The sequence below is a fragment of the Condylostylus longicornis genome, unplaced genomic scaffold (assembly GCF_029603195.1).
Source record: "Condylostylus longicornis isolate FDR11 unplaced genomic scaffold, ASM2960319v2 ptg000016l, whole genome shotgun sequence".
Classification (NCBI taxonomy): Eukaryota; Metazoa; Arthropoda; class Insecta; order Diptera; family Dolichopodidae; genus Condylostylus; species Condylostylus longicornis.
In genome coordinates, this window is record NW_026577985.1 from 5878030 (window position 1) to 5898729 (window position 20700).

Here is a 20700-nt window from a genome sequence, read left to right on the forward strand (position 1 = left end):
ATAATGCATTCTTCAAAAAAATGTAGAATTTTAAAACAATAAAATTTGCTCTTTTATAACCCCATAATTTAAATTAAACTTGCTTTTATTATAAATTTTTTTACTTTGTTAAATTTTTTGAACAAAAAAAAATTAGAGTAAATTCAAATAAATTTTTCAACATAAAATTTTTATAATTTTTTTTTATCATTTCAGTGATATTTCAATAAATTGACCCAGAACTGTGTAACAAAAACAATGACATGCAAATTAAATTATAGGAAATTGAAAATTATTTTTATATAAAAAAATAATTATACAAAAAAAAAAACAATTTCTTAATAAAAGGTACCAACAATTCCACAACCCGTAGGTATAATAAATGTCTTCTTTGCAAAAAACACAAACCACCAGTTCCCCCAGTCCCCCAGTTGTTTAAAACATCTTTACTCTGTAAGAAATAATTCTAAATTTTTGGATTATTTGAAAATGATTGACTAATGATATTTGTTTGGAACAATTACAAACTGCAGTTTTCACTGGAAAGTGAAATCACCCAGTGGAATTTACTTTAATTAAATTAAACAGCAATGCTGAATCTGCTATTAATACGAATTTAGACATTATTTTGTTTCGGAAGTGAATTTCTCTAATTTATATTCATCCTTTGGTCCTTCAGCACAAGGAAAGTTAAGCAAATATTATTGTTAAATTGAAAGTTACCTTAGTTGAAACATTTTCAATATTAAATAAAGTTGGTAGGTGTAAAGAAATACTTTAAAAACAATTCTTACGAAGGTCATCGGGCCGTTAATTTTCGGATGTTAAAACATGGAATAAATTTTAATATTTTCTCGTTGTATCTCTTGTAGATGGTATATCTACTATACAAATTTTCTAAAGAAATTTCTTAAATTTGAAATCAATCGCATCTAAATTAAAGTAGCACAAGTTGTGATGAATGCCCAAAATCAATATGGTCAACTACTAATTTCCTCATAAATATATTTTCTTCTCTTTTTCTGTGTTGCTTAGCTTTTGAGAATTTTAATTTCAATAATTTTAAAGTGTTACGATTTTTATCTTAATTCGATCAAAAAAAAAATTTATATCTTAATTTATAATAAATCATTTTTGGTTTTATCTTGACTAAATTATTTTTAATCTGAATTTTTGCACTGTTTGAATTGTGTGCTATAGATTTTATGATAAAGTAGTTTGTTAAATTTTTGTTTTATTGTAATTGTTTTATTTTTATATTTCTTTTTTTTTTTTGGAGAAAAATGTGAAAAAATTTTGTATTCGAATCGATAAAATTTTAATGATTTTTACATATAAATCGGAAAATTAATCTATTTTAAGTTTCTTAATAAAATTTTCAAAGTTATTGTATAATATGTAGTATCTATTTCACGTGTTCCAATTTTGTTCCGAAAACGATTTGGATGATCATAAATTCATATTTTATTAATCCTTGAGAGAAGACAAGAAGGCGTTTAAGAAGGTAACAAATTTAATTACGGAATAAAGATTTTATTAAGTAGGTGATAATATAGTGATAAATTTTCAAAAAAAAAAACATAAAATTTAATCTTACTTTTGAAATAATTTAAATAACTTGTAATAGTATTTGTGTTACACTATTTCTTTAACTTGACCAAAGAATAACTATCGAGTTATGAAACATTCTCAATTTTTTAAGCAACATATTAAATTTGTACGTAGTACTGCACAAAGTTTTTATTTTTTTAATGTTCTGACCGAAACTTTAGCAACAAGTCAACAATATTATTCAATTAATTTTATTACAAATCACCAACCCAAAAATTACTACTAATTTTCTTATCCAGATCAATCTTAAATTTTACTTGAAATATTTCTGAGATTATTAAGAACCTTTTTTGAATTACCAGAATATAGGTTAAATATTATTAATATAAAAATTCTACCTAAATTCCAATTTTACAATTTTGATTTCCTCATAATTCTCTTTAAAATTTTAAATATAAAATAATAATAAGAAAAAACGCCGTTTTAATTCAAATTTAGTCTATTAGAAACTTAATAATAACATTTTATATACATTATTATAGATTATATAAAATTATAATAAAACCTATAATTTTCATATCGAGAAAAAAATAAAGATTTATTACAAAATTTTTACTGATTCTTTCAGCGAAATTCAATGTTGAAACCAATATTGTTTTGGTCAATTCTACGTAATTTTCCTGCTAAATGTAAAATGTTCGTCAAAAAACACAGTTTTAAAAGACATTATGAATTTCGTATTTCAGTTCTACTCAAAAAGTTTAACATAAACTTTAGTAACAGTCCTTTTTTGAATTAAACTAATTATAAGTTAAATAGAACCGTCATTTAGCTACCTTTGGTACCAAGTACAAGTCAATTGGGTAATATTGCCAACTATATTTGATTAAGATTAAATCTTAAAATAACATCAGCTAAGAATTACCTTCTGCATTAGAGAGATTCTGCTATATTAACATTTTCTGTAAAATTCTTTGACATGATTTCAACGAAAGATAGGTGCTTATATCTTGTTTTAGAAACATGAACTTGCTTGAAATAATAAAAGTATTAGAAAAACTATAAATTCCACAGTATTCGCGTTCTATATGTAATTTTTGTTATATAATATATTAGACTTATATGAATCAATTTTATCTTATTTTTTCTGCTTTCTTGCTAAAAATCAAAAATTTCCAAATGAATTTTTTATTGACTTGATCTTTAATTTTTCTTAATATTATAAAAATATCAAACAAAATTAAGTATTCCTATTTCACCTTCAAGGTATATAAAAATAAGAACAATTAGAAAAGGAAAGAAAATTTCATGGAAAAATAAAATGTTTAAAAATGAGGATAAGAAAATCTTCTTTTGATTTTGTTTTTCTCTGTTATAACATTCAAAAGCATATATAAATATTTTTCAATAGAATTTTAAACACACAGAATAAAAAATTAAAATGAATAGACAGATAGAGTACCTAGGTATATTGTATTGGGTGGGAGGACTACTAATTGACTTTAAATTGAGTTTAATAGTTGTATTATTATGTTAAAGGTTGATGATTATATTCTGTAAAATTAATGTTAAATGCGTTTATTTTGCTTTTAGGTTTTTTGTTGTCTTTATTTGTTAACAACCAAGATATTCAAAATCAGAGTAAGAAAAAAAAGGTACAAGCCAAAAAGTAGCGCATTGCTTTTTCTGTTTTGTTTTTTCTTGTTTTAAGAAGGGCGATGGTTTATTTAGATAATAGGTTTGGTGATTTGAAATTTTTATTAGAGACCTTCTTTAATAAATAAGTACATAACATATATTTTTATATTATCGTGGGAAAATATCTTAAGAATTTAATTTGAATTTTAAGATAAAAAACTTTTGTGTATGCAATTACTATAATCATTTGTAATTTACATAGAATTCTGAGTACATAACAAGACAATAATAAATAAATGGAAAATTGTAAGAACAAAATTTACATAACATATTATGTAACATATGTAACTAATTAAAGTGGACTTTTTCGGGCTTATTTTTTGTAATGTTTTAAAATAAAATGCGTTCATTAGAATATTATAATACGGCAGCCCCAAATATTGTTACTTATTTTCAAATTCTAAAACTTATCTGTTAACTAGTTATAGGACTGTCCTTAACTAGTTATAGGACATTTGAAATATTGTAAACTAAAATAGACTAATAAAAAAGTGCATCAGAAAATTACGGTTTCCAAATTATTCTGATGATATTAATAAAATTCATTTTAATTTTCATAGATTTTTACAAAATTTCTGATTATTTTCAATAAAATGATCCTATTCCAGAGTTCGAAATACAATTTCTGGTACATAAAATACCGATAGGTCCATTTACTTAATGGTATAATTAAATAAAGTTTCTCACTTTAGTCTTTTGTTTTTTGTCTATTATTTGTTATTCATATTCAATTCGAGAGATATTTTTATTACAAATATATAAATTGTGAATATTTAATATTTTGATATAAAAAATAAATATTATTCAAAAATATGGAAAAAAATGTGTATTAAATGTTTTAGAAACTCGTATATAACATTTTTACGACGTTTTTTAATGAAATATTTATATTAATTTTTTTTTTTTGGGAAAAAAGAAATCATAAAACTACCACGTTATAAAATAATAATATAATTAAAAAAAAACGAAAACAGAAAAACAAAATACCACCTGAGTTTTAACCGCAATAAAAATATAAAATTAAATTTTTTATATCATTTCCTATTTGAGAACAAAAATATTCATTAAAAAAAGAAACCAAAAATCAATCTATAATTTATCGCCAATTCAATAAAACGCTTAAAAAAATATTTGACAAATTTTTGCATTTTATTACTATTTTATTGGACAAGATCAAGTTTTCTTCAAGTTCTATTACTTTTTATTAAGATTTTTTCTAAAATTCACAAATCAGATTCAATATTATGAACATATCAGCAATTTAGCACGACTTACTAGTTCAATAAAAAAAACTTTTAATTTTCTTAAATTTCCTTAATAATATTTTCAAGCTCTATTTTTAATTCACAATTAAAAATAAATTAAATAAAATTTAATAAAATTGCATATTGTGTTACAATATTTTATGTGGTAGTGAAAATCAAAAACGAGCTATTTATATTGAATTGATTTTATTTACTTAAACTTTAGTGTTTAGAAAAAATTTGACTTTAAAGTATGTAAAGAAAAGTTTTGCTTCGAAAACGTATTAAAGGTGGATAATATTATAATGATGTTTTGAAAGAGATTTAAAGAAAAATAAAATTAAATTGTTATGGCGAGCATCATGTGAATACACATTTCAAGCTTAATTGAACTGAAAGGGAACAAGCTTAATTCAAGTTTAATATTAGTTCACAAGTTTAATACTCGAAGAAAATGAAATAACTGCTGAATAATTCTTCTTTACAATTTTGTTTACAGGATTAATTTAAATTTTTGTAGATTTGTGTAAGCCGGTGCATAAAAACGTTGATTTCTATACCTTACGGCAAAATAAACTGAACGTAGGAAATCTATAATGTCTGCCGATAAGTTCCTAATTTTAAATTAATATTATAATTATTCCATTACTCCATTTTTAAAATATTACGAATTAGTCTTCTTTTGATCCCATAAAAGGGATCAAAAGAAGACTTGAAAGTATGATTTTCTCATGTTCATATTGATATTTTGCACTACATTTTGTAAGGCATTATGCCCATATGCCTTACCCATTATAAAATATAATACATGAACCTTTACAAATTTTATTTTATTAGTACCTTTTTCTCCTTATGATGTCGTTTTTTTTCACATCTCATTCTCATTCAGATCTTGATCACAAACATATGGTATAATTTTTTTCCAATTTATTGATTAATAGTTTTTCCGCCATTTATAATTTTTTTTTTTGGTTTATCTACTTTTAAAGTCCCTCAAAATGAAATTGGTTGTTAATTAATTGCAAAGTCATTTCATATTTTTGATTTTTTATCGTTATATTTTTAATATGTTGAACAAATTTTATTGTAGATCTAGATGAATTTTGCAATTTATCAATATGTTTAGATTTTTTTTTGCCTTATTTAATTTTAGTTCAAAGTAACAAAAAGTTATTCATTGAAATCAAATTGATCGTAGGGAATATTGATATTCTTTTTTTATTAATTTTTTTTAAAATGATTTTAATTTAACAATCACATTTCATAAATAATTCTTTAGAAATTTGGTTGCTTTGTGAATTACATTTAAAATAAATTTGTTCTTATTTATGTTTAAGACTTTATTCTTATTTGTTCTTATTTTTCCATAATATAAGCAGTCCAAATATTGCTGAATCATTAAAACATATGGAATTTTTTTCCTTCATCACTCTAAATATAATAAATTATGATTAAAAATAAATTGTGATTTCAACATAAATCATTTCTTTGGATATAGATTTTGAACTAGTTTAAATTTTCTATAAATTTCGAATAATTTAATTTATGTAGGAATACAATTTTTATGCTTCCAATTATAAGTAGTTTTTAAAGTATTCAGTAAATTACGGGATATACAAAGAACCAGCATTGTCAGAAAAGCAGAATTTTTGTCCCAAAATAGAATTTACTTTGTTTTACTAAATACTGTAATAAACTAAAATATTCAAAATTTTAACAATCAAATTTTATTCTCAACTTTATGCAACACATTTCAAATTCAGATAAATTAACCAAAAGTTAAAAATTTATTCATAAATACTAAGACAAACAATAAGTTTCAACTAAAGTCGCACGCACATAATGTAATTGTAAATTAATAGATTTATCGTCACTCTAAAGTTTATTACCGAAATTTGTTAAGAATCTTTAGCAAAATCCAATAATACAGTTCTATTTATTTATAATCAGAATATTTGTTAATATTTAAGAACATTTTTAATCTTTAAAATAACTTCAAGTTAATTTTAATAATTTCTAACAAATTTCAACAAAAAAAACTCGTATTTTCAAGAGATAAACAATGTTATTCTATTTAAAATTTCTAACAAATTTTTTACGTAGTCACAGAACTACATAATAAAATATAGGGTCTTATTACTCGAATCTAATTTTCATTTATGCAACTTTGTTGCTAATATTTAAAAAAAAAAAATCCAAAACTTCATCCTCTTTATTTCCATATACAATTTATTATTACTTTTGAAAATCTATAATCAGTATTCGAAATATACAAAATATGTAGAAAAGAAAATCTCCGTAAATATTTCATGTGTAAAAGAATAATAGTAAAAATAGCATATAAACAAAATTTATGTGCAATAAAAAAGGTTTAAAAATAAGATTTAAGATTTCTTTTTATTACAAAATCACAAAATTCGCCAAATAAGCAACAAAATATGAACAAAAATTTTAATATATAATTTATTAGAAAAAATTTAATTTGTTTTTGATGTCTTATGATTAATAATCTCATCTAAATCTACATATTATATGTTTTGCCAATTAAAATTTGTGTGAAAAATAATTTTTTTGAAATTCATATCATCAACAATACCATTTTTCTACATAACAAATTTGAGCTCTTTTTTAGCAATATTTCTTGATATCTAATTGTAATTTGTTAATGAAAAAGTTCTACTTTACTAATGAATCATTGCACGGAAAAATGCTATAGGATCAAACAACAGAAATAAATAAATTTAATTTTAATTAGTAATAATTCATTTTTGCCTTAAAATTCTATATTTCCCATTTTCTTTATCCCCTTCTATGGACCTAATAATATAGAATTCATATGTATAATAACAGCAATGCATATATTATTCACTCAAAGAATAAGTTGGCGGCTACTCTAACCTACCATCATAGAGGACAAAATAATAGCTCGTGTGATACGATAATAGTATGATGATGTCGACAGATGCCTTTAAATACATTTTAGTTTTAGTAAAATTCTATAAAAATTAAACCAATGTAAACTATATATTAAATGATTTAAAATGTTTCTATTTAATAATATTCCGTTCATTACTCATCATATATACCATCATAAATATAAAGAATGTAATAATCTTTTTGGAATTATTACTGACATTATGATGATGATTGTGAATTGCAGACGTTATGATAATAAAACATTCATTTTAAATCTAGGTTTTTTATCATTTCACTCAAAAAACACTCAAAAAAATTAAATAAAGATAAAAATTAGAGAATAAAAAATAAGAAAAGTATAAAAATACAAAAGGAAAAATTGAAAAAAAAGTGCAGACAGAAGAGATCACTGATTTCGTTGTTGTTGCAAACAATGTCATAATATTGAAATTGATGGACTTTTTTCTCTTGTAGTGTTCTTAGTACGCCATACTCTTAATTTGTTATTTGTTACTGTTATATAAAAATGTTGTTACAATGAACTCTATTTGCGTTGTTAAATGAAAAATTTATATTTCAAATAATCCTAAAATAATCATAAAATTATTATATGTACGAGAATTTATGCTTGTATTTTATGAAAAGATTGCCAACTGTTTAATATTCTTGCAATAAATTATTACAATAATTACGCCAATCCCCAATTGCAACCGTATGGAAGCTGTTCAATTTTCAAAAAATGAAACTTTTAATTAAAATTAACAAAATTACTTAAATAATTTAGTTGCATTCTGGGGTGTATCATTTTTTATTCATTTATTGACTTTTTACTATTTATGAATCTTTATAAGGTTCAAATACTTGCTATCATCATTAATTTTTTACTGGGTAGTTCTTAATGTGGGCAAATAGAGTTTAACTAAATTAATTATTTTTCAAGTAAAACTTTTACAAAATACAAAATAAAAAATGCTTTTATTTTTTATAAGAATAACACAATCTGGTAACTCTTGTAACAAAATAAATTTCAAATGAACAAGTGAAAATGTTTTCTTCTTTTTGTGTAATTTTTGCTATAACTTAAATGATTCCGTTTTATTTTTATAACTTTAAAACAAAAAAAAACAAAAGCAAAGAATTCGAAAAAAAAGCCTTGTATTCAAATAAAAATTTTAAAATCTCATAATCTCTAAAGTCCATATCTGAACATGCGTTTTAGTGGGAACATAAAAACGTAAAATGTTTCATGCGATAATTTTATTTCAGAGATGAACTTTTTCTATTCTTTTCTCTTATTATTCTTTTCGTTATTATTTTTCTTTAGTGTTGATGTCGTACTCCTTTAGCTTTCAATCTCTTTCCCGTCATTTTTCAATTTCATAGATTACAAGATTTTCTTTTTCTTATTGTTTTCTTCTTAATTTTTGTTTTAATTTCTTAAACTTATATAAAACGAGAAAGAAAATAGAGTTGACCTTGCCAACTCTGTGATACCCGTACGAATTTGTTATCCTATGTGCGAATAACTAATGTGCCATAACTAACTATGGGGCAGACTATGACTTTAAGTTGCCGTATTACCATATTAATTTATGCAAAATTTCAGTACAATGTGTTATTCAAAATACTGTGTGTGCCAAACTACTATTGAAGTTGTATGGCAGCTACCAGAAAGAGCTAAGATATTTTAACGAATTTTTTCAAACACATCGGCCCTACTAATATATTCACTTGTGTGAAATCTCAATATCACAGCTTTTATAGTTTCTGAGATATAGTCAAATAACTTTTGAACTTGTATGGCAGGTACCAGAAGGAGCCAAGTAATTTCAACGACTTTTATGTGACACATTGGCCCTACTAATATATTCGTTTGTGTGAAATTTCAATACCATAGCTTTAATAGTTTCTGAAATATAGCCAAATAATTTTGAAAGTTGTATGGCAGGTACCAGAAGGAGCCAAGTAATTTCAACGACTTTTATGTGACACATTGGCCCTATTAATATATTCGTTTGTGTGAAATTTCAATACCATAACTTTTATAGTTTCTGAGATATAGCCAAATAAATTTTGAAGTTGTATGGCAGCTACCCGAACCGGTACACCGATCATGTCCAATTTAAATAGGGTTCTGACACTTACTAAAATAAATAATTTGTGAAAATTTGGTGAACTTAGCCCAATTAGTTTTTGAGTTATCGTTCGGACGGACGGACGGACGGACGGACGGACGGACGGACGGACGGACGGACGGACGGACGGACGGACGGACAGACAAAGCTAAATCAACTCAGAATTTGACGCTGATCAAAAACATACACTTGAGTCCATATCTAACACCGTTATTTCTTAGCGTTACAAACGGTAAGGCAAATTTAGTATACCCTTCGAACATACGTTCGTACGGGTATAAAAATGTAAAAAAAAAACTATTTGACCGATCTTAAAATACAATTTATATGGACAACTATTAGAATATGAGTTAAAAAACTCATAAAAAATATGATGTGATCGTCTTGTAACCGATCCATGTTATTATATTTTTTGTTGTAAATTTTATAAGAAATTTGAATCATGCAATAAGGTTAACCTAGTTAAAAGCGCAATCATTTTGAAAATTCAATTTTTCTAAAAATTGAGCAGTTTTTAATTTTACATATTTTTTGGTCAATTAAACTCAATTATGCCTACTTTAAATATGAATTTTGAATAATATTGAAAACTTGCGTGTGAAACGGTACAAGTTTGAAATGTTTCAAAATATCGAATGGACACAATACCTCTCTTATTTTATGAGATACAGTCAGTTGAAATAGAATATTTTTTTCTCTTTGCGAGATTTTGTTTTTTAGCAACACTGTTGTTACATCACAATAAATTTTTTAAAGAATATTATAAGAAATACAAAGAATATAGTAAAAACATACTGACGAAAAACACTCATAAAAAAAAGAAATATAAAATTGAAATAAAAAGCAGAAAAAAAATATTGCTATAATAAAAATTGTCCATCGCATTATTAGAGTTCAGAGTATAACGTTGATGAATAATTACTGTATTATGTAATGAAGATGAATACAAAAGTATCGTCAAAACATGACATTTAAAGTTTTAAGACCCTACCCACAGTACATTAAAAAATTTGTTGTATGTTCTAAATTTGCTTAATTTTCCTTTAGTTTTGTGAGTACAATTAAAATTATACAATAAAAGAAATCATAAAATTTTGATCTAAATTTATTTATTTGTTTAATAAAATGTAAATAAGTTTTTGTATTAAAATGTTGTATTTTTTATTGCAAGTGTACATGATTCTTGTTGAAGTTACTATTGAGAGCAGTTTGTTAATTTATCTCGATTGTAATATGAGCCCTTAATTTTTCAATAATACCGCAAAACAAAGTTGCATAGCTAAACAAATTTTGATTTTCAATACATTTTTTATTACTTAATTTAAATTGAAATCTCTTGTATATTGGCATAAAGTTACAATTTAAATGTTCTATAAATCCTGAAACAGGATTTGAAAACTAATCACAAATATTAACCAATCGCTTTTTTATGCGTAAAGAATTGAGAGTGTAATCGATGAATTTAAACAAGCCGTACTATAATAGAAAGCTCATTTTAATATAATTTTCAGTATAATTTGAATCTTCAGATTCTCAATGCTTTTTCAATCTATATTTGAACGGGTTAATTAAATTTAAGTGCTAGTCCTGAACAAGTCAACAGCGCTGTACTTTCATTGTTGCTAAGTTTAATGGAAATACTAAATGAATAAACCCAAAATAAGTTAAAAATTTTGTAACTCGTTATTTGTAAAAATAAAGAAAGCAGAAGTTTGTCAAATTTATAATGAATTTTAAATAAACAAAAACTGAATGCGGTACATTTATAAAAAAACAAAATGGCGACCGTATTTCTCTATTTATTTTTTTTAGTTCAATATTTTATTTATAATTTCAAATTTTCTAAGAATTTGAACTCCTAATATCAAATTACAATCTTAAATTGTGAAATCTATACACAATTATAAAAATTAAAAACCAAAAAAAAACTAAATTCTAAGAAAATTAAAAAAGAAACTGCTACACCAATATTATTTACAGACTTTGCGAGAGTGGAATTAAAATAAATCCAATTAACAATTTATTCTTGAAAAAAAATTATTCTGTTCGATTTTAAGATATTTTAATTTTAATTTAAAGCAAAATAAGAAAATGTCCTCAATTTTTATTAATAAAGCAGAACCCTAGATAAATATTTTATAAATAATCTTCAATAATTTTCAATATTTTGCAATAAATTTCATACGACCATCTTTTTTTTATTTTGTTATTTACTTTTCTTATATAATTTTTATATTCTCACCATTTAAACTGTCGTTCTACAATATTTCGTTTTTGTTTTTTTTATTTTTTATTCTTTTGAAAAAAATTTTCGCACGAAATTTATATGTTCTTTAATTTCGAATATGATTTGATCTAAATAATAAATTTTAATAAAAAAATAAGTAAGTATAATAAAAATTAGAGAAGTAAAATAATACAAAAAAAAATATAAAGTTAAATAAAATAAAATGTTATACAAAAATTACACAGGAACTTTTTAGTTTCCAATCAATAAAGATTTTTTTAATCTAAAATATAAAAGACTTAAGTGAGAAACTTAAAAAATTTATAATTTATTTTTTGTTTTAATGCTGTAGTAAAAATTTTTATTCGGTTTTATTCGGTTGTTTTCGAATTACACTACTTTTATCTTATATAAATGTTAAATCAACAATTCTAGAAATACTAGATCTTGCCCCAAAAACTTTATGTTTGTGTCAGAAATAGTCAGAAACTATACTAATAGTTTCTCATTAAGTTTATTTTAATTTTATTTTAATTTCACTTTTCCATTTTAGTTTTCTTTTTGTTTCAATTGCAATACAAGTTCTGTTCTTTTTGAATGCAAATATTGTATGATTTTCACCAATAATATGTAAATGTTAAAGAGTATCTAAGGAAGGAAAAAAATATTATTGGTTAGTTACAGAACAAGAATTGAAAATAATTTTCCTGACAATAATTTGATTTTATGCAATTGATAAGACTCCATGTCTGCAACATAAGATGACAACTTAAGGTAAAATAAAAATTTAACATAAAAAAATAACAATTTTTTTATAATTTGAATTACGCGAATGCGAATTTATGTAAAACTAGTCGTCGCTATAGGTGTTAAAACGATAACAAGAAAATATAATATAAATAATATTGTTAAAACAACAACAACAATAATAACACCGGACTAAATTATAAAAATAAAACAACTTTCCATAATTTAATAATATACTTATGGTTTTTCTTCTTAAATGAAAATTAATTATTAATTTTATGCGTTTTTTTTTATTTTACTTCTTAAGATTATTAAAAGTTTCATATTTTTAATAATATTAAAAATAATTCTCTTATTAAATTTTCTTTTGTTCAAATCAATGTTAATTTATAAGTATAAGTGAAAAGAATCAACTTTTCACTTCGACTTTCTAACTATATTCCTGTATTTCTTGCTACTTTTTCACCTTAAAGTCTTATAAACGGCTATTTCGTAAGAAATAAAGGAAAATAACAAAGAAAAAATTTTAATGTTCATTTAACACCATCATCATTTTTATTCACCCTCATGTATTTATGATCAAAAAATTTAGTTAACATAAATATGACAGATTAACGATAAATTTATTAAATATTCACCTACTTGGTTATAATATTTGAGCATATTATATTTTGTACATTATACGCTATAATATCATCATCATATTATGTTAAATAGAGAGAAAATAAAAACCGAGCGACAGAGCAGCATATTAATTCATTTTTTTATATTTATATGCTATATTAACATTAAAAAAATAAAAAAGAAACAAAAACCATTCGCTATTCTTTAAAATCGCGATAATATTTTTTTTCTTTTAAAATGTTTTGTGCTATTTTTTTGGATTTTCTTTTCATGAGTTTTGTTTTTTTGTTCTTAATAACGAAATTTAAAAGGATTTCCATAAATATGAAATACGGTAATCCATTTTAAATGCATAGTCCATATGCCGAATTATTGAATATTTTATTGACTGTACAGTAGAATGTCAATAATTTTGAACATAATGCCATTTTATGCAATATCTAATCTATACAAAGTTTTGTTTCGAATCTTACAATAACTTTGTTTTGAAATCATTAAAGGTTAAAAAGAGTCTTAAAACTGCACTGAAATTATTTTATTACTAATCGGATAAAACCTACGTACATATTGTTATAAGACAGGCTTTCTGAGTACTTAAAACCTTCCAAAATCACATCATAAATGCAAATTTTAAATTTCGAATATAAATATTCATCACAAATTCTTATTCATCATATTATAATAAATTATAATTTTATATTATTTAATATCGAGCAGAACATTATACACGTAATAATTATTTCAACAAGAATAAAATGGTGGCGATGCACATCCCACAAATAATAGCACATAGTTGTGTAATAAATCACATGAAAAACTATAATTTTTTCTCAAATTAATTTATTTTTAAGTTAATAATATAGGATGTGAACTTTTAGATTTAATTACAGTACTTAATTTAACGATGTTTTTCATAAGAATATAACAAAGCTATTGTGTTTTTGGAATATATTATCGAATATTATGGAACATATTACCGAATTGAATTCATTAATTTTGATTCCATAAGAATAGTAATGGCTTTCATATATCCACTTCAAATAATAATTGAATAAATATAATACAGTACGATCATAAGTTGTATTGTTAAAAAGGTGTGTATCAAAAAATTTTAAATGAAGAAAGACGATAAATTAAGATCAATTAAGATTAAAAACAGTTTTTAAAATCGAATTTTTTGGCTGGCATCACAGTTCTTTTAAACACATTTCTGTAAATTAAAATTAACCAAAATGGATATCTTAAAATGAATTACGTCACTACAGTTGAAAAATATTTAATTAAAAACTAGATTCTACTGTTATTAATCATTTAATTTTTTGTTTTAAGTACCATTTAAAATAAGCGACCGCGAATTTAACTAAATACATTACAGATTGGTTTTAAGTTGAAAATTGGAAATTTTTTTTTCATCGATGTACTATTAAATATTGTGTATATTAAAGTAAATATGTATATGCAATATATTTCTACATATATAAGAGCCTAGCCGAAGCTTCAAGTTATTTTCCTTTTTTTTTTCCTGTAAATTTTATCTATGTACCTACATATCTAAATATGTAATGTGTGTATGTGCCATTTTTATTGTATTTCTTTGGATGAGTGTGCATAGCTGTTATGATCATCAATGAAAAATAAATAAAAATAAAAAATTAACCAAAAAAAAAAATAGTAAAACAAGAAGAACAGGGGGAAAAAAGGCATAAAACAACAACAATAAAAAGAACATGCAACTTGACTCTTTAAGATCGTTAGTTTTTTCATTATTTATTTTTTTTGTGTTTCAAGTAGAGGTGCTAGCCAGCTTGCATAGCTACAGCTCCTTTTTTTTGCTCATTCCATTTAAACTTTTGATTTTTTTTCTATTTTTGCTGAAGTATCATCTTGTTTAATGCATTTTGTTTTTGTTTATAGTGTTTCAGTGTTTTTTTTTTCTTTTCATTTTTAAAATTTTAATATTTTTCATTTTATATTTTTGTTTTAAATATTTTTTTTCTTTTTTCGACTTTAAAGTATTAAAATTTATGTGAAAAATATATAATTCATCTTTTATATGGTGTAACGAATTGCTTTAAATGAACTTTCTTTATAAAATATTATGATACAAAAAAAAAATAAGAAAAATAAGAAAACTCAAACAAAACTATAAAAAGATGAGAACAACTACAAAATCTATAATAATAATAAAATCTAGTATGTATGTGTATAGAAAAATATTAGGATATAAAAGAATATTATTATTAATAAAATGTGAACACACTTACCAACATTTATATGTATATAAATATGTTAAAATGGTACAATATAGTTAGTATGCAAACATACATATTAACATTATGTAGTTTTCAATATCTTATAAATATTTCTATTATAAGCATCTTAATAAAATGTACTCATCTCATATCTTCTAACCATATACACATTTGCACATATTATTACTTTTCAATTATGTGTATGAATCATAAGTATAATTTTGAAATATACCATACATATGTATATATATATATTGTATATTATGTATTTGTAATGAAAATGGAACTAACTATATAGAAAATGATGGGAAAATTTCATATTTCTATGCCAATTTTAGCATATCAAAGTAAAAAAAAAGTTATAAAAAAAATTAGAGAGAAAATAAAGCTGAACAAAAAAAACTCATCGAAAAAGTGGAAAAATCTTGTTTGAAAAATATGCGACGACGACTTTACCACTTTGGTATTTTTTTTATTTTTCACCTAAACATCAAGTAACAAATACTGAAAAGATTATAAATAATTGTTTGTGTGTTGAAGAAGAAAAAAAAAAAGAAACCAATTTATGTACTTAAAAATTTATTAACTTAAAGAAAATATTAAAATTAAAATTATAAAATACAACTTTGTATTGGTAAAATCGTATATAAAATATTATTAAAGAGAAAATGTTTATTATTATATGAGAATTAGAAAATTAAAGAGTATAAAGCAAGCGGAATGAATCTGGGATCCAATAAAATAATCTTTGAATAAAATTTATATGATAACATTTTATAGCACATGTTATACACACACACATGCAACTCTTACATTATTCACATATATAATAAAATAATAATGTGTTAACACATATTATAATTAATTGGTAATAAGTTATAAATTTCCATAGTAAATTATTTATGAATTATTAATAATAATATAATATTTATTTAATTCTTTTTATATAACAAATTTAATATAGATTTTTAATATTATAAAAATACAAACTAGTTTCAGAGTTTTAAATTAAAATTAGAATAAAATTTATACAATAATATTTTAAAATGAAAATAATTAGCGACAGATATAAAATAAATTTATAAATAAAATTTGAAAGATTTAATAAAAATTTGATTGCTATTAAAAATAAGTTCTTGTTAATTGAATTTATTATATTTCAACATCAATTTCTTTCATTTTTAGAATAATAAAAGTCAATTTTATGGTTTTTTAGAAAAAAAAAAAAATTGTTGCGACGAAAGGAAAGAATTTATTAAGTTGAAATTTTTTAAAATTGAATATGAAGCATTTAAGCCTATATCATATTCTTAAGTTTATATCATATTGAAGTAAGTTGTTTACTACTTTTCTGGAATGGTTAACTTACAGTAACAAAAAAGGGAATTTAAAAAAAAAATTTACTACCTAAATGAGTTTATTTTTTTGTTGAAAAATCGTAATTCCAATTTTTTGTAAATCAAAAAATAACACTCCTTTTTCAATAAGAAATTTTAATTTTAACTCTGAAAATTCTTTAAAAATTGAATAAAAATTTAAATTTAAAAATTCAAATTTTCGCAAATCACAAACTAATTGCAAATCACTAAACTAATTAATTGTTATTTGAAATCATTGATGTTAATAATTTTCCATATTAAATTTTATGTTTTGCAGACCAATACTGATACTTGTTTATTTGGGTTTAACACTAGCCTCTGTGGAAAGGTGTAAGATATTAATTTGGGGATCATGGGTGTTTGGTATATTAAAATATTATTTCTGTAAAATCTAGCTAAGTTATTATTTAAATTACTTATTTTTGTCATATACATACTTTAATTATTATATTTAAAAAAATATCTACTGACGTCATTAAATTTTTTGTTTAAAAATATTTTCTCCTAGCAATATGCAACATAACCCTACTAAAGTTAAAAATTTATTCATAAAAATATTATAGTTCATATTCTGTCCAATATCAATGTTAGATCAATATCACGAGTCCAATTTTTCAATGTTATGTTATTTTAATTCAAAACACGACACGATTTCATAAAGAAAACGAATTTATTTTTAGAATTTTATGAAAGCGCAACGAGTTTTGAGTTAGCAGATTCTCTATAATCTCATTGTTTTGTTAGTTAACTTACTTGCTCAAGAAAATGAATATAATATTGAAAATTATTTTATAAAGGTTTTAAGTTTTGAACTTAAATTTTTCTTCGTTTCACTTTCAATTTGATTCTTATTATTTAATTTTTCCATTAAAATTTTTTTTGTTTTTCCTTTTCAGATGAATCAAACGTGTAAAGTTTGTGGTGAACCAGCTGCTGGTTTTCATTTTGGTGCATTTACATGTGAAGGTTGTAAGGTGAGTTATTAATAATAATTAACTAAACTATAAAAATTAAAAAGTTTACAAAAACAAAAAAACACATAAGAAATTCCGCAAACTAATTAATTTAAATTATTTCAAGTTACATTTTATAATGTTGAGTTACCATGTATACAATACAATGGTAAATTATAAAACTACTAGATAAATATAAAATTTTATACAAAACCTGCAACAATAATAATAAATAAACAAAAAAATTTCCATTAATTTTTCAATTCTCAAGTATAAAATCTCAATAATTCACAGTTTCATATACATACCTTTACATTATTGTTATTATTAAAAAAAATAAATACATGTACGTATAATTAGTAATTACATAATTACATATGGTTAACAGTAAATAAATCATGGTAATAAACTTATTTCATTTTAAAATTACTTTAAAATTAAGTTTTATCTTCTTATATCTATAACATAGCTGGTTACCTACATATATTTAGCTGGTTTTATATTTTTATTATTTTTATTTTAAAGAAGCAGCAATTTTCCGCAATTACATTTCTGACTGAGTTTTGAGGTCAATTCTTAATCAAAATTATTATAGTAAACTTAAAAATAATAACAAAAAAAAAACAATGTACTTGTTTAACATAAGGGTTTATTGTACACAGAAAATAAAAGTCTGTAAACTGTTGGTAATTAACATCAAACAAATTTTTACAATAGAGGAGCATAATATGGTTGAATTTGAATAATAAAAGAATATTGTAATGAATTTTCTTTAAAAGTTTTCAGAAGCGCAGTAATCATCATAATCAACATCACGATCATTATATGACCATCGTTATTCCACAATTCAGATCAGTTGTTTTTGTTTTTTTCAGTTTTTTTTTTGTCTTTTGAACAAAACTTGGCTAAACTGAAATTAGATTTGAAAATTTCGTAAAATTATTAAAAGTATAGAAAATATAAAAACCACATCTAAAGAACCACAGAAAATTTTTTTGAACATAAAAAGAAGAAAACATACAAACGCTTCTGTGTTGCCAGAATCTATTGTAATGTAAAATAAAGCTATTCAAGAACGGTAAAGATTACCATTTTATACACGTTATAACATCCGTTGAAAATTTACCTAATAATAACTACTATTTTTATATTTAATTATTTTTTTTCTTTTCGTGATTATTCGGCAATGAAGAATACTTGCGCATATTGATTTAATCAAAATATCTAAAAATTTTCTACGTTCGTCTTCAGTTGTACATGCCTTTCTTAGTATATAACGTATACTTTGTACATTTTTTGCAACAATGAATATTTTTACTTGATTTCTTAAATAAGTTAATTTTTTTTGCATAAAATACGTGTTTAATTATAATCTCTGAAAATGCCATAAGAATTAATTGTATCCAAATTAAATAGATAAATTTTAATTTTCAATCTAATTTTATGACTTTATTTAATATTTTTAGTTATGGTAAAAATGTACTCGCATATTATTAGATAGTAAGTACAGGAAATCAAGAATTTTTTATTATATATTTAATTTAATGCGGTTGCTATTCAGATGCAGATTTTAATAAAAAAAAGATTTCGGGAATAATGTAGTTACTTTTTATTTTATTAAATTATCTAATTTTAAATATTTTATTGCTGTGTTTAGTTCTTCCAGATGAAGGTCAATTTATTTTAAATTAATAAGAAAAATACATGAATGTTTCAGTTTCCTTCTATTTCTTTTGTAAATTATTATAAATATAAGCTGGCGTATAGATTTGTTTAAAAAACTAATTATTTTTTCTTAATTTTAATTTTTGCACATGATTGATATTTTTAAATTGGAATTTATTTCAGCTATGTGTACATACTTATAACTTCTGGTTTAGTTTATAAAAGCACTTATATTGTACTAAAATGGCGCTCGATTTGAGCTATCCGTTTACAAAGCATTAAAACAGGAGTTATTTCCACTCGTCTGCAATATGACTCTTCGTGTGATCGTATAATAAAATTTTCAACTTCTCTAAAAAAACAAATAAAAATTTATTGAAAAAAATGAATGTTTCGAATAAATTTATAATTAATTGACGAAATAATTAATAAGTTTATGCAAATATAAGTAAAAATTGATTTCATAAGATTTTTCACGATTGGATTCAACGCCCTCTAAGATTCATTTTAAAATATTCTTTTATTCTTTATTTCAAAATTTCATCGAAAAAAAACTAAAAATTGATTTTTTTTTTTTTCAATTTCCGATTTTATAATGAAATCTGCTCTAAGGAATGTGATGACATAAATTTCTCACTCATTTTTCTGCTGTGTATTCCTTTTTTAACAATAATCTCAAACATCTTAAAATAAATCATAATTCAGCAAAAAGAAAAAAATCATACTATAGTTTTCATAATCACAATAACACTCAATAAAAATTTGAAGGAAAAAAAAATTAAATTATATTAACCATAAAGTCGGACCTTAAGGAAACGCCCTACGAAAATTATTTATTGTGTACTAAAGTACCAGACTGTAAATATCAAATTTAATTTGAAGAAAATCCTTGTAAGCCAAAAGAAAAAAAAAACGAAACTTTTTTTCAAACAAATAAATCAAATGCTATGGAGGTGGTTTGCATCATACTAACTTTTAAGAAACCAAAAAAAAATTTTTAATCAATGAGTTTTTGATATTTTGTGTTAAAATAAGAACGGAACAAATTATATTGAATGAAGACCAATAACAATCATCATCAAATAAAAAATAATGCAGAAAAAAATTGATAAAATGCTGTCTACAATATTATATGCTGTTAGCATTTCTGATTTTTGTTTTTTTTTCCTAATATTTCTAATTGAAAGCAAGATAAAAAACAACAAAATAAAACATCATGCTCTTATTAAAGACAAACTCTACAATTGCATAGATTGAACAAATAAATTTTGTATTGGTGCAATCTATTCTAGTACTAGCAACTAGTGAATTATGTTAATGGCAATGGAAA

General features: G+C 22.9%; 1 protein-coding gene across 1 annotated transcript in view; it reads left to right on the plus strand.

Moving 5' to 3' along the window:
* The window catches only part of LOC129605915 (knirps-related protein), a 76242-nt gene that overhangs the window by 47450 nt on the left and 8092 nt on the right, over positions 1 to 20700 (plus strand). The window contains exon 2 of the mRNA XM_055515936.1: positions 17649 to 17726. Coding sequence (XP_055371911.1) covers positions 17649 to 17726 — 78 coding nt within the window. The remainder of the gene's footprint in view (positions 1 to 17648; positions 17727 to 20700) is intronic.